Source organism: Protopterus annectens, chromosome 9.part0, assembly GCF_019279795.1.
Source record: "Protopterus annectens isolate FY-2018-M chromosome 9.part0, PAN1.0, whole genome shotgun sequence".
NCBI classification, from domain to species: domain Eukaryota; kingdom Metazoa; phylum Chordata; order Ceratodontiformes; family Protopteridae; genus Protopterus; species Protopterus annectens.
In genome coordinates, this window is record NC_056743.1 from 678,714,940 (window position 1) to 678,739,332 (window position 24,393).

The window sequence follows — 24,393 nt, forward strand, 5'->3', positions numbered from 1 at the left end:
ATCCTCATTTATTTTTACATCTCTTTATAACACTACAATAGAAGTTGAAACACACACCAAGCTATTAGGCGCCATCATTGATGCCTAGCTTCTCCCCAGTCTACAGTGTGCCTCCCTAACTCGAACCAACCTACAATCCTCTCAAGTCTAAACTTGAACTAATGTATAATAAAATTGCAAGGTTCACTGCCAACCAGCCATACAAATCTCACCACTGCCTCTCTTTCAAATGCCTGGCTAGAATTCCCCCACCAGCTTCTTCTAACTCAACTTCTACTCACACACTCCATCCTCTACAAACCTAACTCTCTACTAACCTACCATCTCTTCCCTCATCTTCATATATACTCCCAGTAGCTCTTCATAGCTCTGAACAGTCTCTCCTTCAAATCTATAATCCCAGAAGAACAATTGGCCAACACCTTCATAGCTACTCTGTTGTCTCAGCCTGGAACAACCTTCCTCTGAATATCCGAACTATAACCAACACCCACAACTTCAGAAAATCTCTAAAGGACCATTTCTCTAACTTGTGGACCTGTGCCTGCCGAAGTCCAACCTAACTCTCTGAATCTCTTAAATCCACTTCTCCACTCCTTGTTTCCACCCCTTCTACCTCCCCTACTACTTTACTTTCTAAAAGTCCTCTCATCAGTCTTGTTCCTTTCTCTCACCCCACACACTGCCTTCACCCCCTCTTCCCATATCATAATCGTTCACCTAAGAATGTACTGAATTCATTCTCTATATACTATATTTGAGATGTTTGATTAACTCTAACTATACTGCCTAAGTGGTTATGTAGTTATGTATTTCACTTGTGACTGTAATGACATATCAGCTTCAATCATACTGCTTATGATTTCTGCTTTTATAAACTAACATATGGAGCTTTTCTCCCTGGGCCTCCACTGAAAAAGGGCTCACACTCAGTCAGACAAACCCAGTTAACAAATGTCAAAATAAAATAAAATAAACTTTGTCCACTCATACTGGAGGCTTAATTTTCAATGTAAGGTGTCAAATCTCTGAGATACAGCTGACAAAGTTTCTTACTATGAGATAAGACTCACCTGCTGCAGCAATTAGCATTGAAATATTGTAGCTTATGCACTAATTTAGCTAGTGAGGCATTCATTTTCAGCTTCAAGATAATTTTCAAGAAGTAGCATTTATCAACAAAATTAAATGAAAAAATAACACACTTTTTACATCACAAACTGTGTAAGTTGGTTTTATAAGAAGTTTACACCCTCTCTAAGGATTTATTTAAATTTTCTATGGAAGGTGCTACAACACATTTCAAGTGTTTTTATGCTGCTGCAATATGTGAGTGAAGGTGAAAAGTCTGCAAAGAAGGATGCTAGTGAAGTCGAGAGGAAACCCTCAATAGACAACTGGTGTAGAATGTGGCTCTTCTTTTATCATCCATTGCATATGAGGTGAGGGGAGTGGGCTGCTCATGGGGAAAACAAAAGAAGATGAAAACATTGTTTACATACTTTGGATGATTGCCAACAGTACAGTTCGGAACAGGAGAGAGGACAGATCATCCTGAGGGACTGCCTCATCCTCTTGGGAGTAGTATGGTCATTCCATGTGCACTTCAGGCATGTCTCACCTATGAATGAAATAACACTTAGAAGCACCGCTACTCATTGGAAAATAGCATTAGTTTGAATCTTGAGGACATAGGTGTGCCTTTGTTTGTGTGTATAGTTTTTAACACAGGTTATAATATTGTGAGGAAGAGGAAATAAATTCTTAGTGCTGAGGTAGTCTAATTAGTGATATGTTGGTGTTTGGTGTAACAGTTGCAAGAGAGACAGTGCATAAATCTTCCATTAGGACAACTTCTGCTCTGAGAAGTCAAATGTCATTATTTAACAGTGGAAGGTAGGATAGCAACGTGTTAAGTAATTTATTAAAAAAAAAGAAAGAAAGAAATAAGCTGCATTCTTCTGTGTGCCATAGAGGAGTAAGGCATGAGTATGATCCAGACGTCCTGTGATCGATTAGCAACATAGGCCCTGAAAGAGCTGGTAGAGAAGCATGGAACAGCTAATGTCAGCTCACCCATCTTGGTGAGAAGGAGGTGATGCATTATTCTGCATTGCTGCCACCTGTTGGCAGGGGCATGTAATATATGAAGAATATGGGTCTGGCTCCTGCAAGCTGCACTTTTGCAGTAACCTTTCACAATACATTTGTGTGGAACCTTTCATGCATGTGCACACAAATATATATGTAGAAGACTAACACTTCAGTAGGAGTGCGCCAGCCTCCAGGATTGGAGTTAAGATAATCTGAGTCAGGTGAGGATGGTGATACTCTGATATTCCATTATTTCCCCTGCTGCCTAGATTAACATTGTGGGTTATTGAGCGGCAGTACCCTCTGGAAAGAGTAGCTCCTTCCCTAAAAGGAGACATGTGGGGTCTTCGGGCAAAGCAGGATGGAGGAGTAAATGAATTTATAGAGCCCAAGGGGAGGACTGATGATCAGGACTCGTGAGGCTGAAGCAAAATTAAAATGAAAATTTTAAATATATGCTGACAACATTCTAAGGATGAGTGTAAATAAGGGTACAAAAATAGGCAAGAGGTAGCTGGAATTTATTGAAGGGAATTAGCAAATAAACCAAGGTAATAGGAGCAAATAACTACAGATGGAAAGGTAATAAAGTGGGATGAGGCCATGCAGAAGTATGGACTGCAGGTTCGAGACTGCCTTCCTACCAGGGATTGATATCAGAATATATATACAAAGAGGATGGGATAGCGGAGACTTAAGATAATTTTTTTTATGCATTTGTTTATTTATTTAGATGTTTGTTGACTAGGAATGTCCAACTGAGCCAAGGAGCATTTTCTGTGGAGGCGTGGGGGGGAAAGCCTCTTACAGAAATTAATATTTAAAAACGAAAGACAAACCAAAAATAAAACACTGGCAACTGGTTCAGGCAAATAAAATGGTAGACTCCAAATGAAATAAGTGTATTTAATGGATAACGGTGGAATACAAACCTTACATAGCATTTGAGAGCTGAGTAAAAAGCTTATGTACAAATTAATAATAGCTTAATAACCAGATGTGGCAAAGCTTTTAGTTGAGTCCAGAAGAAAATCTACTGTTAAAAAAGGAATAATAAGCAGGACATATAAAATATTGCATGATGACTATAAACTATCAGAGAAGGCTAGAAGCAATTGGGAATAGAGATTGGAAAAGCAAATGAAAGGCATCTGTATGGTTCCTAAGTTTGCAATAAAGTCCAGAAGATTTTTGCTTGGAAGTATTTGCATAGATATTTTTATACCTCAACAGACTTCATAGAGTTTTTCCTCAGATAGCAAATGCAGGAGGTGTGACAGAAAAGACAGTAGTAATCGGAAAGATTTGTTTTGGGAATATAACAAATTGGAAAATTAAAAAAAATCCCTACAGATTGTTTTGTCAGAAATATTGGGGTAGCAAATCATTGTAACTGAGGAAAGGATTCTTTTTGAGCTTGGTCATACTTTCTGAATTTTGAATTCTTACTGAGTTTAATGTTACTGACTGCCAAAAAAGCAATTATTAGAAAATGTAAATAAGAACGGGAAACAATTGTAATTGTTCTACTAAATATTGTGAAGGAGATGGAAGAACTGGAAGTTGGATCCTTATTAAAAAGAAAGAGTAAATCAGACAGAAGTAAATGGAATCCATGGGAACAACAGATGCAGAGTCATGTACAGAAGGAGAAGTGAGGTTTATGGAAAGGAAGAGTCCAGAAGAACCACACCAGTCAATCAGAAAAACAGCTCACTCTACCTATTCAGGCATGTCCAAAGGGCAGTTTCAGGTGTACTGTCCAGTCCAACTGGTGAATCTGGGCATTTTGGGGCAATGTTACAACTGCCTCATGTACACAGACAACCCTCTCCTCCTACCACCAAACACTAATATATGCGAGAGATTCAATTATACAGCCAGACTGGAGGCAAAGCTCTCTCAACCCCAGACTGTAACTGACTGCCAAGAGGAGAAGGGTAATACTTGCAACACACCACCAGTCTCACATAGACCTAACAAAGCAACACAGGCAAATAACACACATAAATACACAAAAACATATTCGGAGGCTCTAAATAAAAATCTGCAAAAGCAACAGAGACCTCCAAAGCAGACATCCAAGCAACCTCCACAACCCATCACCAACCATGAAACACATACTTCACATAATCAGTGTGCCACACAATCACAGCCCTTAAGACAAAATAACATACCCAACACACTAGTAATAGGCGACTGTATAGTCAGGCGCACTAATGTCCCACTAACTAGGCTGGACAAGAAGAAGGTTACAGTTAGCTGCCTGTCAGGCGCCAGGATCCACCACATAACACAAGCACTCAGGTCACTCCAGAACAAGTACAAATATGACTCTGTCATTGTACATGTTGGTGTGAAGGACCTGAGATGTACCTCCCTGGACTACATGAAAAGAGACATGGAAGAGCTCTCTGATCATGTAACCCAGGCAGGTATGACCCTGACTCTAAGTAGCATCCTACCCTCACCAAGAATGATGCACAGTATAAAGAAAAAATGATCAACTTCAACAATTGGCTAAGTTTCTGGTGTCATTCAAAGGGGATCCAGTATCTGTCTGCCTGGGATGACATGCTCGACGAGCCACATTGCTTCGCAAGAGATGGCTTGCACCTGTCACCCTTAGGCTTTCGAATACTGGCAAAGGATCTTGCTGCCCCCCATAGTGCCTTTTTTAGGCAAGGCTCAAAAGACAAACCCACCACCGTAAATAGCACAAGTAACCAAAAACTGAGGGTAATGCTACTCAACGCCAGAAGTCTAAACCTCAAAATGCACGCACTCGAGACACTCCTCAGTATGGAGAACTTCAATATCTGTGCAGTAACACAAACCTGGTTTAAGGGTCCAGAGTGCACCCCAGCACTACCAGGCTATAACTCATACCATACCTTTTGGCCACAGAACCAGCACCGAAACACAAAAGGTGGGGGTGTATCCATATTCATCAAGGATACCCAAACCTCCAGGTTAGTGGCACAGCACGATGCATCAGAGATCATCCAAGTGCAACTAACAATGGGTAAAACTGTAATCCAAATTGTAGCTTGCTACAGATCACCCACCATGACCCAGGACCCCCATTCCGCATTTCTGGAGACACTGGGAAATATGAAGGTCCTACCAAACACCCTAATACTGGGTGATTTCAACTACCCAAACATTAAATGGGAGAACTACTCAAGTACGCTTCCTAGAATTTATAAACTCAAACGCCCTGGATCAACTGGTCAACACCCCCACCAGAGGGAACAACATATTGGACCTGGTCATCACCAACATGGGCAACCGGTGTTCCACACCTGATGTCAATCCCTTGCTTGTTAGATCAGACCATAGACTAATCACTCTAGATATTCACATTCTGACCCCCAACCCCAATCAAGGAAACCACCATGAAAAACTTTTCAAAAGCAAACTTCATGTTGCTTAAGACTGAGGTGGAAAGGTTCGCAGTCCCTACGCCAATGCACAATGCTGTCCAAGCTGCTGAAACCTATACAAAGGCACTCTATGATCATCTGCAGGAATGCATGGATCATGCTATCCCAAGTAAAACCAAGACTCACTCCTCCAAGAAAAGGAAACCAGTCTGGTGGACCCCTGCCATAAACAGACTCTACAATAGAAGGAGGAAACTAGTACAGATAAGAGCAAAATCCCTAGAAGGAAAGACATCCCTGATCAGTATCAGCAAAAAACTACGATCCCTCATTAAATCATCCAAGGCTAGCTTTGAAAGAAAAATTGCCAAGGACTCCAAAGATAACCACAAAGCATTCTTTAGCTATGTCAGGAACCTAGAACCTAAGTGGAAACTCTCAGATCTGTTCTGAGTTGGTGCAGAATGGCACAAAATACACTGAACCGACTGATATTGCCAACATTTTGGCAGACAGGTTCAGTGTAAACTTCACACCCCTCTCACCCCCTAAAGGGCCCATTACCATACCAGAAGAATGTAAGGCCCTGGCAATCACCGACACACAGGTTAAAACAGCCCTATCCAAAGCCAAAAACACAGCCTCTATGGGACCGGACAGTGTCCCAGGCTGTGTCTTACAAGAGCTCAAAAATGAACTAACTCCTCACCTAAACACACTGTTCAAACTCAGCCTTTCTACAGGCTACATACCCACAGAGTGGCACACAGCAACAGTTATCCCACTCCACAAAGGTGGCACCACAACGGACCCCGGGAACTATCGCCCTATAAGCCTGACTAGCCTAGTCTGCAAGGCTATGGAGCGCATCATCATGGAACTCATTAACAGAGACATTGGGAACCTCCAAACTTTGGACCCCACCCAGTCTGGCTTTGTTAAGGGCAGATCATGCCTCCTAAACCTGGTGGACTTCTTTGAGACAGTTACCAAGGCATTAGATGAGGGTAAGGAGGTCCACACAGTCTACCTAGACCTTGCAAAGGCTTTCGACACCATTCCCCATTCTGGTATTATAGACAAACTCATCAACCTGAACATTAACCCCTATGTCACGAGATGGGTTGCAATTAGCTCATGGACAGAACCCACATGGTGAGAGTTGCAGATTCTAGGTCCGACTCGAAACCGGTTACAAGTGGCGTCCCCCAGGGCTCAGTCCTAGGACCCCTCCTGTTCGGTATATACTTCTCAGAGGTACAGGCAAGCACAGGAAGACTTTGGCTGACCAAGTTCACAGATGACTGCAAACTAGGAGCCATAATTGATTCTCTGGTTGATACAGACACCCTCCAGAAGGGACTCACTGAGATGGATACCTGGTGTCAAAATCATGGCCTCAATCTGAATGCCAAAAAGTGCATAGTCATCCCCTTTGGAAAAAACAAAGTACCCACAAACTACCACATGGTGGTAGTCCCCTAAATACAGAAAAAGTAATAAGGGATCTGGGGACCCAAGTTGATAGCAATCTCTCCTTTGATAATCATACTACGTGGCCCACCTAAACTCAAAAGGGTTCTCATCTAGAACAAAGGAGGTTATTGTGCCTCTCTTCTTCTTCTTTCGGCTTTTCCCGGTTAGGGGTCGCCACAACGGAACTCTGGTCTGCTAATGATTGGCAGTAGATTTTTTTACGGGTGTCGAGGTGCCAGCTCGATGCCCAGCCTTCAGCAAAGGCATGCCCATTCTATGCATGTCTTTTGAATGCCACTTGACCGCAGGGAGGACATGCAGACTCCACACATAAGGCGCTCCAGCCAAGAATCAAACACCAGAACCTCTTGCTGTGAGGCAATAACGCTACCGCTGCACCACCGCGGCTCTTACAGGTTATTGTGCCTCTCTACTCATCACTTATTAGACCCATTATAGAATACAACACCCCATTTGGGATGTACCTTACAAGACATCTGCAACAGCTGGAAAGACCACAAAAGTATCTCACCAAGAGGATTACTGGCCTCAAACAGATGACCTATGCAGCCCAACTAAAGAAACTCCAGCTGTATTCGGTTGCATACTGCTTACTCAGAGGTGATCTCTGCTTGACATACAAGGCCATGTCCAAACCAGAATTGATGGATATGCTCCACCTAAAAAAAAAAAAATCCCTGAGAGCCACACGCTCTAGGGATATAAACCTTACCACAACGATAAATAGGATGTGCTGGAGGGATAGATTCCTGACCCAGAGACTCCCCATGCTTTGGAACAAGATTCCAATATACATCAGGCAGAGCCCCTTATTAGCACTCTTCATGAGAAACCTTGACAGGTGGATGGGAAACAGAAAATTTATCCTCGGGATCACTGCAGTGGCTCTGCTGGACAGAGGCGCAGGGAAATAATGGCTCTGCTGGTCAGAGGCACAGGGAACTAATCTAAGGGGTGGTGAAAGCCAACACACTCTGGCTAGGCTTATAAATGCCCTTGGGCAGATAGCCTAGTACTTACCTATGAACCTATGAACCTATAAGAAATTGAACAATTTATGTAATATTGGCATGAACGATAATTGTTACGAAGGACATGTATCCTGTGTGAAAAATGCTACTAGTGTTTTCTTTTATATTAACATATATGTACCTGTGTCGCTGATTTAGTTGTGATATAATAAAACATGCTTATTAAAAAAATCTGTGGCAGGGTAGTTATAAACTACAGTTTGAGCTGTTTCATAAATATAATTAAAAAGAATGAAAGAGGTAGAGGGAGAGAGATCTAAGGAAAAAAGATTAAAAAAATACTAGGTCTAAAATGTTTAAAGAACATCGACAAAACATGCATTTCATTATTTTCAGTTTGTGTAGAAGACATAAAGCAAACTGAAGACAGTTCATGACAGTTTATGGCTCCATTATCAATTTGTCTTGCAAGTTTTTTCTCAAAGGCTTTGTCAGAAATATACCTGTAGCACCATCTCCCCAAAGAACCAAATCCTTCCAACTATTTTGAGGTAGACCATACCTGCTGGGTCAAGGATGACAACAGAAGTAACCTGTCCAGCAACTTGCACTGTAATATTTTCAACAATGTTGTCAACATAAAAGTGATGAATACGCTTCCCATGTAAATGGCCTAGTTTCTGATAAAGCGTCACCTATAACAAGAAAGAGAGAGAAAAAAGCATTGTTTGGGCAGATTATAGTTAAAGAAAGCAGCATAGCATACAGCAAAAATAGCAGTACATGACACATACCCCAAATTTTGAGGAGCATGCTGATTTTAGTTTTTTCAGGAGTCTTGTAAAAGTTTTGTCTGCCTAGCTACACTATCTTAGCAAATGGAAGAGTTTTAAGGGCTGTCCAACAAACTAGGACTGAGATGGGGACCATCTGATGAGGAGCAGATGATGAACCCAGGTGAAGACAGTAAAAGGAGTTCAGTCTCTAAAGTGTAGCTTGGGAGAATCTCCACAGATTACACAATCACCCCCAGAGATGGCATCATTAGCCCCATGGATGACATCATGACAGTGAAAAAGAGGGAGCTTCTCAGTCTTATAATAATGGAAGTCTGGACACTACTTTTATTTCAGAAAAAAAAAGTGGTATAATCATTGCACATTAGAGCATGTATATGAATGTAGGCAGTGGGGGACTGCAATCAGTTATAGTAAGAACCAACTCATATCAAGCACTTATCAAGCTTTTACACTAGGCAAATTGTTCAGACATTGTATGATTCAGTCCAAAGTAGAGGCATTTCATGAAACTGTAAAGAGAGAGGGCAAAAATAAACACATTTGGAAAGATGGAATGTCAGGTGTCTTTTCTTAACATTCTCAATGGTATCACGATTGCTAGAGCTGATATCATTAGCTTATTTCGGTTCCTCCACCCAGTGCCAATTTCCTTTACTCTTTATACTGGGAGGAGATTTGATCTGGTAGGTAGAGGTGAGTGACTGATGGCAACCTCTTCTTCTTTCCTTTAGACATCCCTTTAGATATTCCTGTTGGTTTAACTCAGTAATATATTAGTGCAAGGATATGATTATTTAGTTCTAAGTATTTTGTTATTTATTTATTTAACATTTGTTTATCGGGAAAGTCCGACTGACTAGAACATTGCACAGTAAAAAATGAATGTGGGTAATGGCAATGCTCAGGGTATGTGGAATTCTAAAACAGTGATGTCACACAAGGGAAAACCAGTGCAGAGTGCATTACAAGATAATGAGTACATAAAGTCAAGAAAATAAAGAGCCCCATGTAAACAAGCCAGACAGAAAATGCAAACGACAACTACCAAAAGGGCAGACCACCAAAACAGTGGGCCATTTCAGGAACTCATAAAGCATGGGTGCTGTGCCATGGTGCACTCAGATTTGGAGCATGTGGACCTGTGGTCTATATGTCAGGAGTGATGCTAGGATTAGTAGCAGTTGAAGCTTAGCAGAATGGTTTGCAGCCACATTCAGAGCTATTGTCCACAGCACTGCACTCTATAGTCACATTCCAAGAATGATGTCACAGGAGGCATCTACTTTTTTTTTTTAATACAGCAACAAGTCATTAAAAGTAAAGCAAAACAAACTTAATTTTTCTGAAATAAAGGAATTATGTTATGGTTTCAGTAATATAACTTCATATATATATATATATATATTAGCTCAATGCAAGGCAGTCTCCCTGCAATACCAAACTAGCAATATTGCTGTAGTTAACAGAACTATTGTTGCTTGTGAACTACTATAGATGATGAGATGTGTGAATACAAAAGAGATTTGCTGTTTCTATTCTTCTCCTCCTAGCCATGATATTATGAGTGCTGACAATCTGTCTTAGTAAGTAGAATGTGTCTTCTATTGCCAAAGGTAGCACAGAAATAGAATAACATACAGAGCTATAGACAGTGAGGTATGCAACTGCAGACTCTTCCTTTATACCATTTTTTACCCCTCCCCAAAAATGTAATGTCATGAGGGGGAAGGTTGCAGGTCTGAGACAACAGGGGCGATCCTTAATAAAATAAAGCACAATAACGTTTTCTGCCACCTGAAGTTGTTACTACAAGGGTCCAGTCTATTTAGTAAAAAAGCAGTTCCCATCTCCATGAATTTCTTACACGTGTTTGCTAAAAAAGTGTGTAAATCACTTTAAATATTTTGGTTAAACTTTTCTTGTAAACTCATACAGGAAATTCAAGGCAGCTGAGTGTTGCTTTCTTTTATGTCTTGTCAGTACCCACCCTTAGAGTGCACCACCACTTTTGAGGAGGGCCAGGTCAATAAACCTTGGGGTGAATTTGGGTTTATACATCCAGTCATTCAGGTCCTGTTTGAAGGAAGATAGCTTATCACACTGCATGATTTGCAAGGGGGGGAACAGCACAATGAACTCATCTTTCTATTACGTTTTACATGTCTGCTAGAAAAGATTTATATCTGTGGTTCAGGTATTTGTGAAGATAGAAGAGATCCAGGACCAATGAGTCCCTAATAGCGTGGTATGCAAGACATAGAGGTATGCAAATGCTCACACCTTGCTCATAAGGTGATTTTTCAAAGCAATCAATAAAGTTCTTTTCCTGGGATTAAAAAATAGCATTTCAGCCAGTATCTGAAACTGATCACTATAAAATTTGGCAAATAACATAACAAAAAGGTGTTATGCTGTAGGAGATTGCATACTAATAAGGAAGAACATGTGGAAGCAATGAATTGCCTTACTACAGATCTTATTGATAGGGGGTATAAGAAATCAGACATAGAAAGAGCAGTAGAAGTAGTTGACTCTTTTGATAGTTATAGGATTAAGCCTTATTTCTCTGAAGGACATAGATTGAATACGCAACTTGAAGGGCAAAAATTATCATCAACTGTCAATAGATTATGCCCTACTTTTTCTAATGATGTTAATAAGACGTGAAATTATTAAAAAGAATTGGCCCATTCTGCTTACAGATTCAAGCATTAGTAGGGTTGTAGGATCTGCACCTAGCTTTGCTTTTAAGAACAGCAAAAATCTGAAGACGAGATTATGCTATAAGCAGAATAGCACGTGACAGATTTTTTCACAACGTAAGGGTACATACCCCTGTAGATCTTGTAAAATTTGTAGTAATATATTGTCTACTTGTATGATTATGCACCCAGTACATAAAAAGCCCGTAGAGTTTTCATTTTATGCAGACTGCTCTACTAAGAATATTGTTTATTTGGCCAGATGCAACCTTTGTAGTGCGTTCTACATTGGTAAAACGAATCGTATCCTTAAGGAAAGGGTGATGAAACATCTTAATGACATACAGAACAACAAAATCTACTAATGCACTAGCCAAGCATGTTATAGAATCTGGCATTCAATATGACTAAATTTTTGGTCTTACAAAAAATTAATGTTAGTTTAAGAGAAGGTGATGTTAGCAATGAGACTGAATATGTTGAACTGAGATGGAGTGTGGATTTTAAAGCTTATTTGTCACCTGGTCTTAACAGTGCCGTTTCTTTAAAACCTCTTTTGAAAAAAAGAGGGCTGCCACACTGATTTTTACGATGTTTTTATTAGTTGTTGGTTTTATTTAAACTTCATTTGCCTTCATTTTTGTATTAAGGTCTGATGAAGAGGGTTGCCTCGAAAGCGCTTACCTAATCGAATTATTTATTTTTGTAATAAACTTCAATATGATTTTATCCTCCAGCCCATACGCCTTTTATTTTCTATAACATAAAAAAAGCATTTTCCTCTCCCACTCTGTGTAAAGACCAAAGCAAAGCTGAATTCAAAAACACATGAAAGAAATTGGTCTCTTGGCATAGCAGTGAAGCTACAGATATTTCACTGATTTTTAATATTTAAGGGATTGCATCCACAAGGTGAACTTCATCAGAATCTGAAGATGAGATACTAAATAGCTGGCTGCCTTTACAAGTAATTTTAACCCTAGCAATTTTCCTTTTTGTGCTTGAAATAACCTGTCGCATTTGGTTATAAATCGGCCTTATACAACCCATGGTCAATAATTCTATATTACCCCTAATGAGAATAACTGCAATCATACCAAAGATAATTTGAGGGCACCCATGCATAGGATAAAACATTTAGAAGCTACCTCTGTCCATTAGCAGTATAGGGGGCAGTCTTGAGGAAAATTTTCTGTTTCTTATCTGTAGATCTAAGCTGCACTTAAATATGGACACGGGTGAATTTATTTTATGTGGATGGAGAGTCCGTTCAAGAGTAGCAGTATCCTCTATGAGATATACCTGTCCCCCCAAACCAGAAGTTCTAAGATTTATATAACTTACCCACATTACTACAGTTTCAGAGCTGACAGGGTTAAAGGCTTCCTCATAACAGTATAAATAATTCTGTTTGTCAATTTTTCATCAGAGAAATTCAGCACATCAAAATCTAGTGTAACCTCTTTCAGGTTCATGTAACATATCTGATCCATGTAGTGAAATGCTAAGTTACAGCTGTAGGGAGGTGATAGACTGTGACTTAAATACAGATGGTGAAATGACACCCCAACCCCATGTGCAAAATGGGAAAAGGGGTTGAGGATGGATGGATGGACGGTTGAATGGATGCACAAGTAGACAAGGAGAAGGCCTTGTCTAAAATGGTGGACAACAGTTGCCAGAGAACATAGACTAACTTATTTTATTTTTCATCAGAGAAATTCAGCACATTAAAATCTAGTGTAACCTCTTTCAGGTTCATATAACAAATCTGATCCATGTAGTGAAATGCTGAGTTACAGCTGTAGGGAGGTGATGGCATCAGCAAAATAGACTGTGACTTAAATACAAATGCTGAAGTGACACCCCAACCCCATGCAAAATGGGAAAAGAGGTTGAGGATGGATGGATGGATGCACAAGTAGACAAGGCCTTGTCTAAAATGGTGGACAACAGTTGCCACGTGCCAGAGAACATAGACTAACTTATTTTATCCATGTGGTTGCTGTCATAATTTCACCTGATTTAATTCTTTATTGATTGGACTTTTTCATTATAATTAAAGTGTGCTCAGGTGTGATCCAAGTAATTGTACCTACACTGCTAGGCTTCTCAATATGCATGACAGGACGTGCCGTTTGCTACCTCTGCTCTTTTTGTTGGATGTGATGTTTTATGCTGCAGTTTGCCTCTTGCTAATGATTTTGCAGAATGTCAAATGACTATGGAGACTAGGATACTGCTGCACTGGCTTTTTTTTCCTGGCTACTTTTTGTTGAACCATTTGATTTTGACCATAGGACTCATGAGACTGGACTCAAACTAGCCATTTAAGGTACTTTTATTTTGGTTTGGGGTATCACAGGGACTGTTGATGTGATACTGGAGTTAAATTAATGTTTAGCTGCATTCATAGCTGTGACCATTTCAACTCAGGTAACAGTACGTTTTAGTACTATTTAAAGTTCAGACTCAGTGGTATTTATTGAATCTGATGCCTGGATTTATGCTGGAATATAAGGCTTTAAATCAGTTTTATTTGTAGTCTCATTTTATAAAATTTAGGAATAATGCATTGCGAGGGCAAAAGTTATGGTTAACATTACTTAATCTGATCAAGTCTAATAACAAGAGCTTCACCCTTGGGATCAAGTGCTCATGCCAGGTGGAAGTAAATCTTAAATTAGCACCCCTTCAAGGCATTATTCCTATTTTGCAAAAGGAAAAAGTTCTGTTTATTTTTGTTTATTTTTATAATGCAAGTATGAGCTGCTTAGTGATGACAAGACTGGAATAGTCATTTTTAGGTTCACAAAAGAAAGATATAAGATTTAAAGGAATTAAAAAGATATTGAAAAAATTATGATCCAGTCAAAAACTCCTACTAGATCTGACCAAAGCCAATAATTCTGCAGGTATATCCCTCTGTAGCAACACTATTGCCACACATTGGAACAATCACCCCCCCACCCCAACATCTCAACCACAACATCCATTGCTTCCTTCAAAAAGGCCTTAAAATCCCACCTACTGCAATCTTGGCTCTGTAATTGTGACAACCCTGATTAATCTTTTATATTACCTACTGCTCTTTACCACCTCCCTCCCTCTCGGTACATTGCTACCCCAACTAATGTACCCTTTCCCCTTCTCTCTTCTACTTTCATTAACCCCTCACCCCACTTTTATGTCAACTTGTATTACATCCTTAACTTTGAGAACCTGTGAATCTGCATGGTATACTAAGTATGTATTCTATTTACAATTTAGAACACATAAACTGCTATAAATCAGAAACTAAATATTTCATGAAAACTTATTTAGCTTTTACACTGTTGTAGACTACCATACTACTTTGCACTGTTACTATGTATATCTAAGTGTCTTATGTAAACAAAACTGTCAGATGTAAAAGTTATATACTGTATTAGGAGCTTTTCTCCCTGGGCCACTGCTGAAAAAGGACCCTTGTCCAGACAGACTTTCCCAGTAAACAAATGTAAAATAAAAAATAAATAAAAATAAATAAATTAGGAAGTTTGCTGATATTTGTAAGCAAGGAAAAGTTAGATGGCTATATGTTTAATATATTCAGAGACTTGCTGCTTTGGAGCATATCACAAACCTGTGAGGAGCAACAGTTCTTCAGTACTTAAAGTAATCTTTGCTAATTTTTATTCCATTTTAATGTTTTTTACCAACATTTTTTAATCTAAGTTATAGGTATTTTTCTATCAGAAAATGCCATTATGCACATTGTGTCCTGTGCACTTACAGCTGGGATTCTTCCATTTGAAGCATTTTAGGAAATACAATTAAATGTAATTAGTATGTAACAATTTGCATGTTGACTGGACACAGCAATAAACATGCCCATGACAAATCAAGAGCTCTACTATGAAACGTCATCTTCCTGAAAGTCGACTCTTCGACAGAATGAGAAAAATGCACTAAAAATCAAAGGGGGGAAAAACTCCCTTTTTGGGGCAAGCTGTCTACACCCCCAAACATATATATATATATATATATATATATATATATATATATATACACACACACACACACATATATATGGGTCTAATTCAAAGGATCGAAATGTCACAGTCGAACCTCTGATCATCGAAGACCAGATGACTGAAGTTGTGATATACCGAACAGAAAAAAAAAAATCTAACAGGTGACAACATCTTCCTTCATGTTTTTAGGGGGCAAGCCCACTGCACCCCCCCACACACCCTGCTACTCAAATATATCAACTCCGAGATCACACTACAGTGAAGAGAATGGTAAATTTCCCATTTTGCACTGTACGGCGAACTCCATTCACAATGTGCGATATTTCACAACTTCGAAACTTCAATCTTCTGGTCTTCACAGATAAAAGGGATGATGTGGTAAAATTTCAATCTTTTGAAGCAGACCTATATATATATATATATATATATATATATATATATATATATATATATATATAGCCTGAAACATCATAAGCCTGAAAATCAAAATCCTGAAACCAAAAGCCTGAAAATTCAGAATCCTGAAAACTCAAAATCCTGAAAGCCCAAAATCCTGAAAGACCAAAATCCTGAAACTCAAAATCTTGAAAACACAAAATATACATACTGATGTCATTGTGGCTTTGCTATTGTTAGCCCTGTGGTGTTAGGTCATGCGTTGGGGTCAGGTAAGTGTGCGGTTGGTTTTATTTTAGGGTTAGGCGGTTTAAGTGAGTTAGGGTTAGGCAGGTTAGGCATGTATGCAATAGTGACAAATATTGGGGTTAGGCGGTTTAAGTGAGTTAGGGTTAGGCGGGTCAGGTCGGACCTTAGGGTTAGGGTTAGGGTCAGGGTCAGTTGGTAGATATTAGTGTCTTTATAGTGACATATTAGCATTATTTGTGTTTTCAGGATTTTGAGTTTCAGGATTTTGGTCTTTCAGGATTTTGGGCTTTCAGGATTTTGAGTTTTCAGGATTCTGAATTTTCAGGCTATTGGTTTCAGGATTTTGATTTTCAGGCTTATGATGTTTCAGGCTTCTGAATGGGAACCATATATATATATATATATATATATATATATATATATATATATATATATATATATATATATATATATATATATACCAACTCCAAGGTCACAGCAATTTGAAGAACGGAGAAATCTCATTAAAAAGTGAATCATTGCTGGATCAAAAAAGGCATTCGGCCTAATGCCATTCAACTCTTTTTTTTTTTTTGTGCAAGCCATTGGAACAAGAATTTCTACTTGAGATTGTTTGAGAAACCTAAATGAAATATGCCAAATGGAAAGAAGTTTGGTACACTGAAACAATTCTAGCAGTCCAGAAAACTATGGAAAATATTCAAGGAAAACTGCAATAAACAGCTTAACGGCAACCCAGTTATACTGTCTGACAAGCACATAAACAGAAAATGATAGGGAAAAAAAGGCAGAGGGATATCTCATGCCTGAGCATTGTTGATTTCAGCATACTTACAAGAAATCGAACAAATTGAGACAGTATCAGATCCTCAAACTTTACTGAAATCAGTAACAAAAAAGGAATGAAAGAACTGTATCTGATTAACTGTGTTTGTGAAAAGGGTTGTAAGCACAGAGTCTATGTACTGCATGCAATGCTGTCAGAAAGGTGGAGTGAAGGGGCCAGCTGTCCTAGACTCATGCTGTTAAGTACATAGCACTGTGGAAGAGGTGCAGATCGGTCCCTCCAAGCAGTATCAGTTATCATTTAAGCAGCTTTAAATGACAGTAAGTGTTTGTTTTTTGGTGTTAGAACTATACGGACATGCTAGTGTAGTTATTCACAGTTTAGTAAAGCTTGTTTTCAAAGTTTATCAGACTTTGCTATGCCTAAAAGCCTGAAGAACGTTTTAAAATTAATTTATTCATTAACCAGGTAAGTCTACTGGTCACAAGGGGCCCTTTTCAGGAGTGATCCAGGAGCACTATTTGTTTAAGTGGCTTGGTCAGAGTAAACAGAGGGCAAGTGAATCAAACCCTGAAACAAAGGAAGCAGCTTGTTAACAACTCATATCCTTAATCCTGCATGGAAACTGCCAGACTTTTTAAAACTTTTTTTGGTCCTCAGTCTGGAGGGAAGTGCCAAATGGGGGTCTTGCCTAATGCACAAGCAGACTTTGCCTTCGCTCTCAATACACAGGGCACAATGGTCACTGTTTCCTGAGGATGGACCAGCAGGCCACAGGGTCAAAGCCTGCCCTAGATGGTTATTACTTAGGGGGGAAAAATTAAGACATCATATGTTTCACTGCTTTTCATTTTAGCATTAGGGATGAACACTACTATTTGAAACACAAAAATAAATCATGTTGTTGTTAATGACAGCAGTTGCTTCCCAGGGATGGGCACAACCTTCTGACTAAACAGGGACACCTTCCCTGTTCCCTTTCTCAGGACTGAAATGAGTGGCTCTGCCTTGCCCACAGAAGAGTTCCCAAGAGCCACAGAGGAGGTGGCTAACCCCTGGTTCATAGTGGCTGTAGGTACTACACCAGAGGGATCTGGGGTAAAATATGAATGGTATGAGGAACCAGTTTTGGCCACAGCAAAGTCACCAAAATGTGTCTCAGATAAATTGTTAGCCTGTTATGGTTGCAAAGGCTGTTGCTTAACTTTTTTTTTTCTTGTGGCTGGAAGAAGATCTGACCATGGGACTGGTAGCTTGTTCCACTGTCAAGCTGAAAATGATGCCTCTCCCCCAAGGAAAAGAAGCAGCATAATCCAGTAAAAAAAATAAAATTGTCAAAAGTCACTTTTTCCCACAAAAACACAACATAAAGCACCTTAATACACTTTGCCAGCTCAAAAAAGTATAATAAATAAAATTTCTACAAAGAAAAATGGTTTTAACTACTTCTAACTACTTTTCAACTGGAAGGAAAAAAGTGTGCTCCTGTTTAAAAGTACAGTTAAATCTTGTGACAGTCCATTAAATATAAACTCCTAGATTAAAAACAATTTTCCTAAGCAGGAATGTATATTAAAACAATATTTGTTTAAATATGGGAGTTTTTTTCCCATAGGGAACTTATTTGCCCAATAAAGACATATCTGGTTATACTTGACAGGATATAACCCATATAGATGAACATCTTAATAAAAGCTAATTATGACTGACTGAGCAGATTGTTATACAGCTCCTTATTGGAGATGCTAATATTCTTTTTTTAAGTACACTTATGTTTACTATGATTTTTTTTTCTTTCTAAGACAGCAAGCATTGGATAAACATGCATGCTTGCATCATTTTGTGATAATTTATAGAGAAAAAGAAAGAAACTAGCGTTGAGGAGAAGAACAAATACTTTATTATACAAAGCAAATGTAGTGCTTTCATCAAGACTTCTTCAGACTGACTTTAAACTTGCATTAAATATACGTGTTCAGAAATGCCACCCAATAATTGCGAATTAAAACTAACCAATTCACAAAGCTACAATGTAAGAATTTAAGCCAGTGCCTTCACTTTTTTCAATTTCAAAACATTTATGAAACTGAGGTTTTCATTTAAATCAAGGGATCTGAGACATTTGTAACAATTTGCCAAATATATTCTTTAAAACCCAGAATTCCTTTCCAGTCCCCTCTCCAGCATCAGGCTTTACATAATTAATAACATAAGTCCAACATCTCTTCCAATTATGACACGTTAAACTTTGTGACTAATACTTTATTGTCATTGCTTTTTACCACAGTTTAATTATTCTTATACATTTTTGTACTTAATTTCTTAGCATCTTGTACATCCCACATAAAATGAATCCCTAGTACACTGGCTACAACATAGAATAACTTCTTATTATAAATGTATTAGTTAAGACATTTCTACTCCTACCCTTTCATTTTTAATTCTGAATCCAAATGAAATGTAAAGGCCAGAAAAATCAGAAAGGCTATCCAAATGTAATCCCACAAATAATACTGTAAATGAAATGCAGCCTTTACTACAGAGAACCAATGTAGGATTAAATTCACCACAAAATCATCCAGCTAACATTGAAAAGGTGGATTCAGATTTATCTGAAGTAAAAATACCCACAACAAATTTTGTGGCTAAGAAACAACTGTTGAGAACATAGATATAATTAAATTTTTATCTAAGTCATTTAAGAAGGAGATATTGAAACTCTCAGGCATTTACAGTGGGACATTTTTTCTTTAAAGAGACTATAAGAAATAACAATGTTCCATGAGCTCTATGAATCAAGAGGGACCAATAGAAGTGGACCTTAGTATGGAGTTTTTAAAGGAATGAGAATCTATGATTAAGCTGATTTGGATTATATGGGGCTGCTAATAAAAATAATGATTCTGAAATATATAAATTAAATAGTTCCATAGAGCTGAATTTCCAAAAAGTGAAATCTGTAGAGTCTACTAAGATATTTGCTGAGATTACAGAAAGAAAGCAAAATATTGGCTAAGCAAAGGAAAAAAATAGAGATTTTTGTGATTATTGGACAACTATGCTCATTTAACTAATGTGGGCATTAATGGGAAGAGTGATATTCATTCACAAGGATTTTTTAGAATAATGCCTCCAGAACAAGGACAAACAAAAAATGTGAAAGGACGAACACATCACCCATTCAAATGCAAATGTAAAAGGATGAGCACATTACCCATTCAAATGTAATTATTATATGAGAGGATGGATATTTCATAAGATAAATCAAAATCCCTCAGTATTCAATCAGCTTGGAACACTAGCACCAATGACCAACAGGGATTCACAAATGTTATTAAACCAGCCTCATTCTCCATCAATGGAGATGGTATTTTGAACACTATCATAATCAGAATGAATCACAGAATGTATAACAGTGGTAACAATTATGGTAGGTACTGACTTGTTGATAAATCTGGGCTTCAATGAGAACATTTTTAATGTTTAAGATATTGAGCTTGCAGATTTAAAGAAGGATATGAATTGTATTTTTCATGAGGGGATAGTGTGCTATTATGTATATATGAGGGGATAGTGTGCTATTATGTATATAAAGTTTTTAGAGAAAGGTTGAAGTTGGCAGTTCAGTTTAAAAATGAAGATTTAAATAGTTTAAAGTCCTGAAGTAAATGTAACACTTTCAGTTCATTCCTATTTAGATTGACAGAGGCATTTGAAAAGTCACGTGAAAGGGATAGAAATTGAACAAGGAAAATATATTATTTAAATAATGACGAAAGGTCTGCATTATATGATCTAGGTGAGGATACTTCTATTAGAATACAACCTGTGGTGAAGAAATTAATATCATTATTCTGAATTCTACTAGCCGTATAACAAAGTTAAGTGATATTACCATTACCGTTACTTTATAGCATGCGATATAATTAGTTTATATTATAAATAGTTATTCCCCATTAGTTAGGCTTACTGTGCTTTAGGGAAAATGTGTTGGCAACTTCTTATGTGATTATATGGAAATGGATTTAAATCCTAATTACTTAATTTTAATGATGTTTATTGCAAAGTTCAAGCTATAGCTATGAAGGCAGCTATGTGCTCAAGCTTCCATAAGATTTTTAGAAGAATAGGAAGAGTTGTATGTTTGCAATTGCATTGATACTCCTTTCTTAAATCTTTACATACATTTTATTGGTGACATTTTATTTGCGTGGTTAGATTATGGGACTAATGTCATTTTTTTTCACACATGGAGAAATCTACTACATTTTTTGGATTTTACATTTAATTATATTAAAGTGAGTTATTTGTTTTTAGACATTGCCATTTCCAAGGATTTGAAGCTTGCTGATATGATGATATCTATTGCTAGTAAGAAAGTGGATAATAACATCTATTTAACAGCGTGTATCCAAATTATTTTAAGGTATATATATATATCAAATAGGAAGGTTTGCAAGGATGATTTGTATCACTACTGCAGACATGAATTTTCATAAAAATTATATCTTAACTAATTATCCAAAGAAGTAACTAAGGATAGAAACACTAACCTTAACCCACTGTAGGTGGATGTATCAGAAACGGATAAATTAAACATCTGCTGCTAAGAAATTATATTTATATCTGGTTAGGGCCATTAGGAAGACAGTTTCCAATATTTGTATCATTCTGATGGCACATGAATATTTCAGAGGCATATTCAATCAGAACTTTCTATTCCTTAATGATAGGGGTTGTAATACTAGTAATATGTTCTGAAACCAGGAAGTACATAAAAAGGTAGAGTAAAGGACAACTACAGTTGTAATTCTCCTAGGTAATGTAGCTTATAGCTAATGTGGCCTTCATTTTATTGTTTTAATGCTGGAAAAAAGTAATGCAGCTCTGAGATATTTTAATTGTGCTACCTTTGTTGCCTATACAGCTGGTTGTATTACTAGGAAATTAAGTACAAGGATATAGGCACACAATTATGCTTTGATGAAAAACAATGGCAACATTGCATTATTCAAACACAGTTTAAAATATTATAATTTTAAGAGATTTTTGTTTTGTGTTATTGATTTTGCAGACTTTGATGGGGGAGGGGAGACTGGAAATGCATTCTGGATCTTAAAGAACATACTTGGCAATTTATTATGAATGTCTTGATCTACATGGTTTAAATCCATCCATCCATCCTCAACCCCTTTTTCTCATTTTGCACATGGGGATGGGGTGTCACTTCAACAGTGAGAATCAGCTTGAGCCATGGTTTACACCACCAGGTAGCTAGCCCTGCCATGGTACATGACCACCACAGGCTAGCCCTGCCATGGTACATGACCACCAGATGGCTAACCCTGCCATGGTACATGACCACCACAGGCTAGCCATGCCATGGTACATGACCACCACAGGCTAGCCCTGCCATGGTACATGACCACCTCAATTTCAAAAGTGATTTGAAATTGAAAATATTAAAGCACTAACTCTCTTTTTCAATTATGTAGCTTCACTAATTGGTTTTAATGAGTACTTATTGTGAGGCATTTATGAGCATGTATTTTAATTTGAATTTGTTCTTTTAAAGTAAACTTGAATAAGTATTTTTTAAAAAAGTACTAGTATGACTGAAGATGATGAAAGAACTAACACTGGTAGTTTTTGTTTTATATAATAAAATATTTTCTTCACCTTCTGAGTGCTTGTTTCTTTTTCTCTATAGTTGCTAATTGTATTAAATGGAGTTGGCTTTCAGTAGAGTTTTTGTTTTATATTTTATTAGTATTTATTATCATTTACTATTTGACCAAGAGACTTGTAAAGTGCTTTGGAGTAAGCATTTAAATAAAATCTGAAACTGAAGATAATCAGAGTGGATATGGCTTACTTAAGAAGACCTGCACAGTTAGATTTTGCAGATATGGTAGGGAAGGATAAGGGGGAAAAAGAATGTCAGACATGCTAGTTGTCCAGGATATAAGCAACCTATATATGGGGACATTTCACATTACAAAAAGAGTAACCACTTATAGCTAATGTGTCCTGTCAAGTTAGAGCCAAACTTCGTGTAAAGAACTATTAATAACTGAAAATTTGGTAGGTACTGTGACATCAGGGAAATAATGCCAGCACAGCTAGCTGGAACTTTGTAAATAATCATATGTCATTTGTGAATACCAACATGATTCATATGCTTGTCTTACAAATGTATTAAGATTGTATGTTATGTGTATATTAAACTGCTGACACAAAAGTGTTTGTTGCACAGGGTTTGTACAGTACTGAGCTTCAAAGATATATCCACAGTGTACCCTACTGGAACATAGAAGATTAATTTGCAAAACTTAAGAATAGTTGAGGTTAAGTTACTTGTCTAGGACTAGAAGCTTTTGTATTGCCTTAAAAGAGAATTAATTACTAGGTTTGAGATGCAGAAGTGTTTTATTGTTTTATGACTTCTTAGCAGCTACACAGTTTTGAGCAAACATCTGAGAGATATGTATTTTTCACACAGAGATGTTAAATTCAGTTAGTTTTTGACAAAAGGGAGTTTAGCTTGGAAATTGAAGTCAGGTGACAAAATGGGATGTCATCCAAGCTAACCCAGCAGTAATATTTAATATTAATTTAAGAACTCTCTCAGACAGAGTCTGGGCATTTTGTATTTTGTCTTGGACCTAGCAAGAACATCCACTCATCGATATCATCTGCACTTGTCTTGTTGTAAGTAAGTTTTTTAGGGCATAGTAACTCTTTTTAAATATAGATAGGAACATAGTAATGATTAGTTTAGATGTTTTCTGTATTTATTTGAGACTGTCCTGCAATGTTGTTTTAAAATATTTCCTGTGATTTTGAAATCTGAAGTTACTGTGTTGATTTGTAATAAGAAAACGGACACAAAACGGAACCACTGGCACTAACAATCTCCACGTGTAAAATTATTTCCTCTCAATACTGAAGCTGTTCAGAAAAAATGTTTTACGTAAGCAAACTTCTGCCAAATACCTACAATCCACAGGTTATAATTCGAAATGAATATAGCCCAAACCAAGCTGTTGCAAGAGTAGTTTGGAATAAATCCACAGACTGTATTTCGTTTTAACGTTTATTCACCTCCGTTTTCGTCACACAACTTCATCAGAAACATTGAGATCCTCCCCTCAATACCTTATATAACCAAACCAATTAACATTTATGAACACCTGTATGAAGTGAGAACTAACAAAGAAAGTAATGCCCTTTTTAAACATTCCAAACAATGTGTTAAAGCAAAGTTTCAATTTTTTGTTTTAGAAGTAGTGGATGTTGACCCTAGAGGTGGGATGTGGGAGACCAGGGTAGAATATAGGGAGCTTTTTTGGCAAATTACACTCGAAGCAACTAAGCCCCCAGGTTTAAATGGTATGATCTCCCTGGGACCTGTACTCAAACTAAGAGCAGCAAAACTCTAACAGAATAGGTCCTTGAAAATTCAACAATATTGTTGTCTTTTAATTGTTAATTT

The 24,393-nt window shown here is 37.7% G+C and overlaps 1 protein-coding gene across 3 annotated transcripts in view; it reads right to left on the reverse strand.

Moving 5' to 3' along the window:
* The window catches only part of VWA7 (von Willebrand factor A domain containing 7), a 325,092-nt gene that overhangs the window by 111,333 nt on the left and 189,366 nt on the right, over positions 1-24,393 (reverse strand). For all 3 annotated transcript variants that reach the window (XM_044083283.1, XM_044083284.1, XM_044083282.1), the window contains one exon: positions 8,511-8,643. In XM_044083283.1, the coding sequence (XP_043939218.1) occupies positions 8,511-8,643 (133 nt within the window). The remainder of the gene's footprint in view (positions 1-8,510; positions 8,644-24,393) is intronic.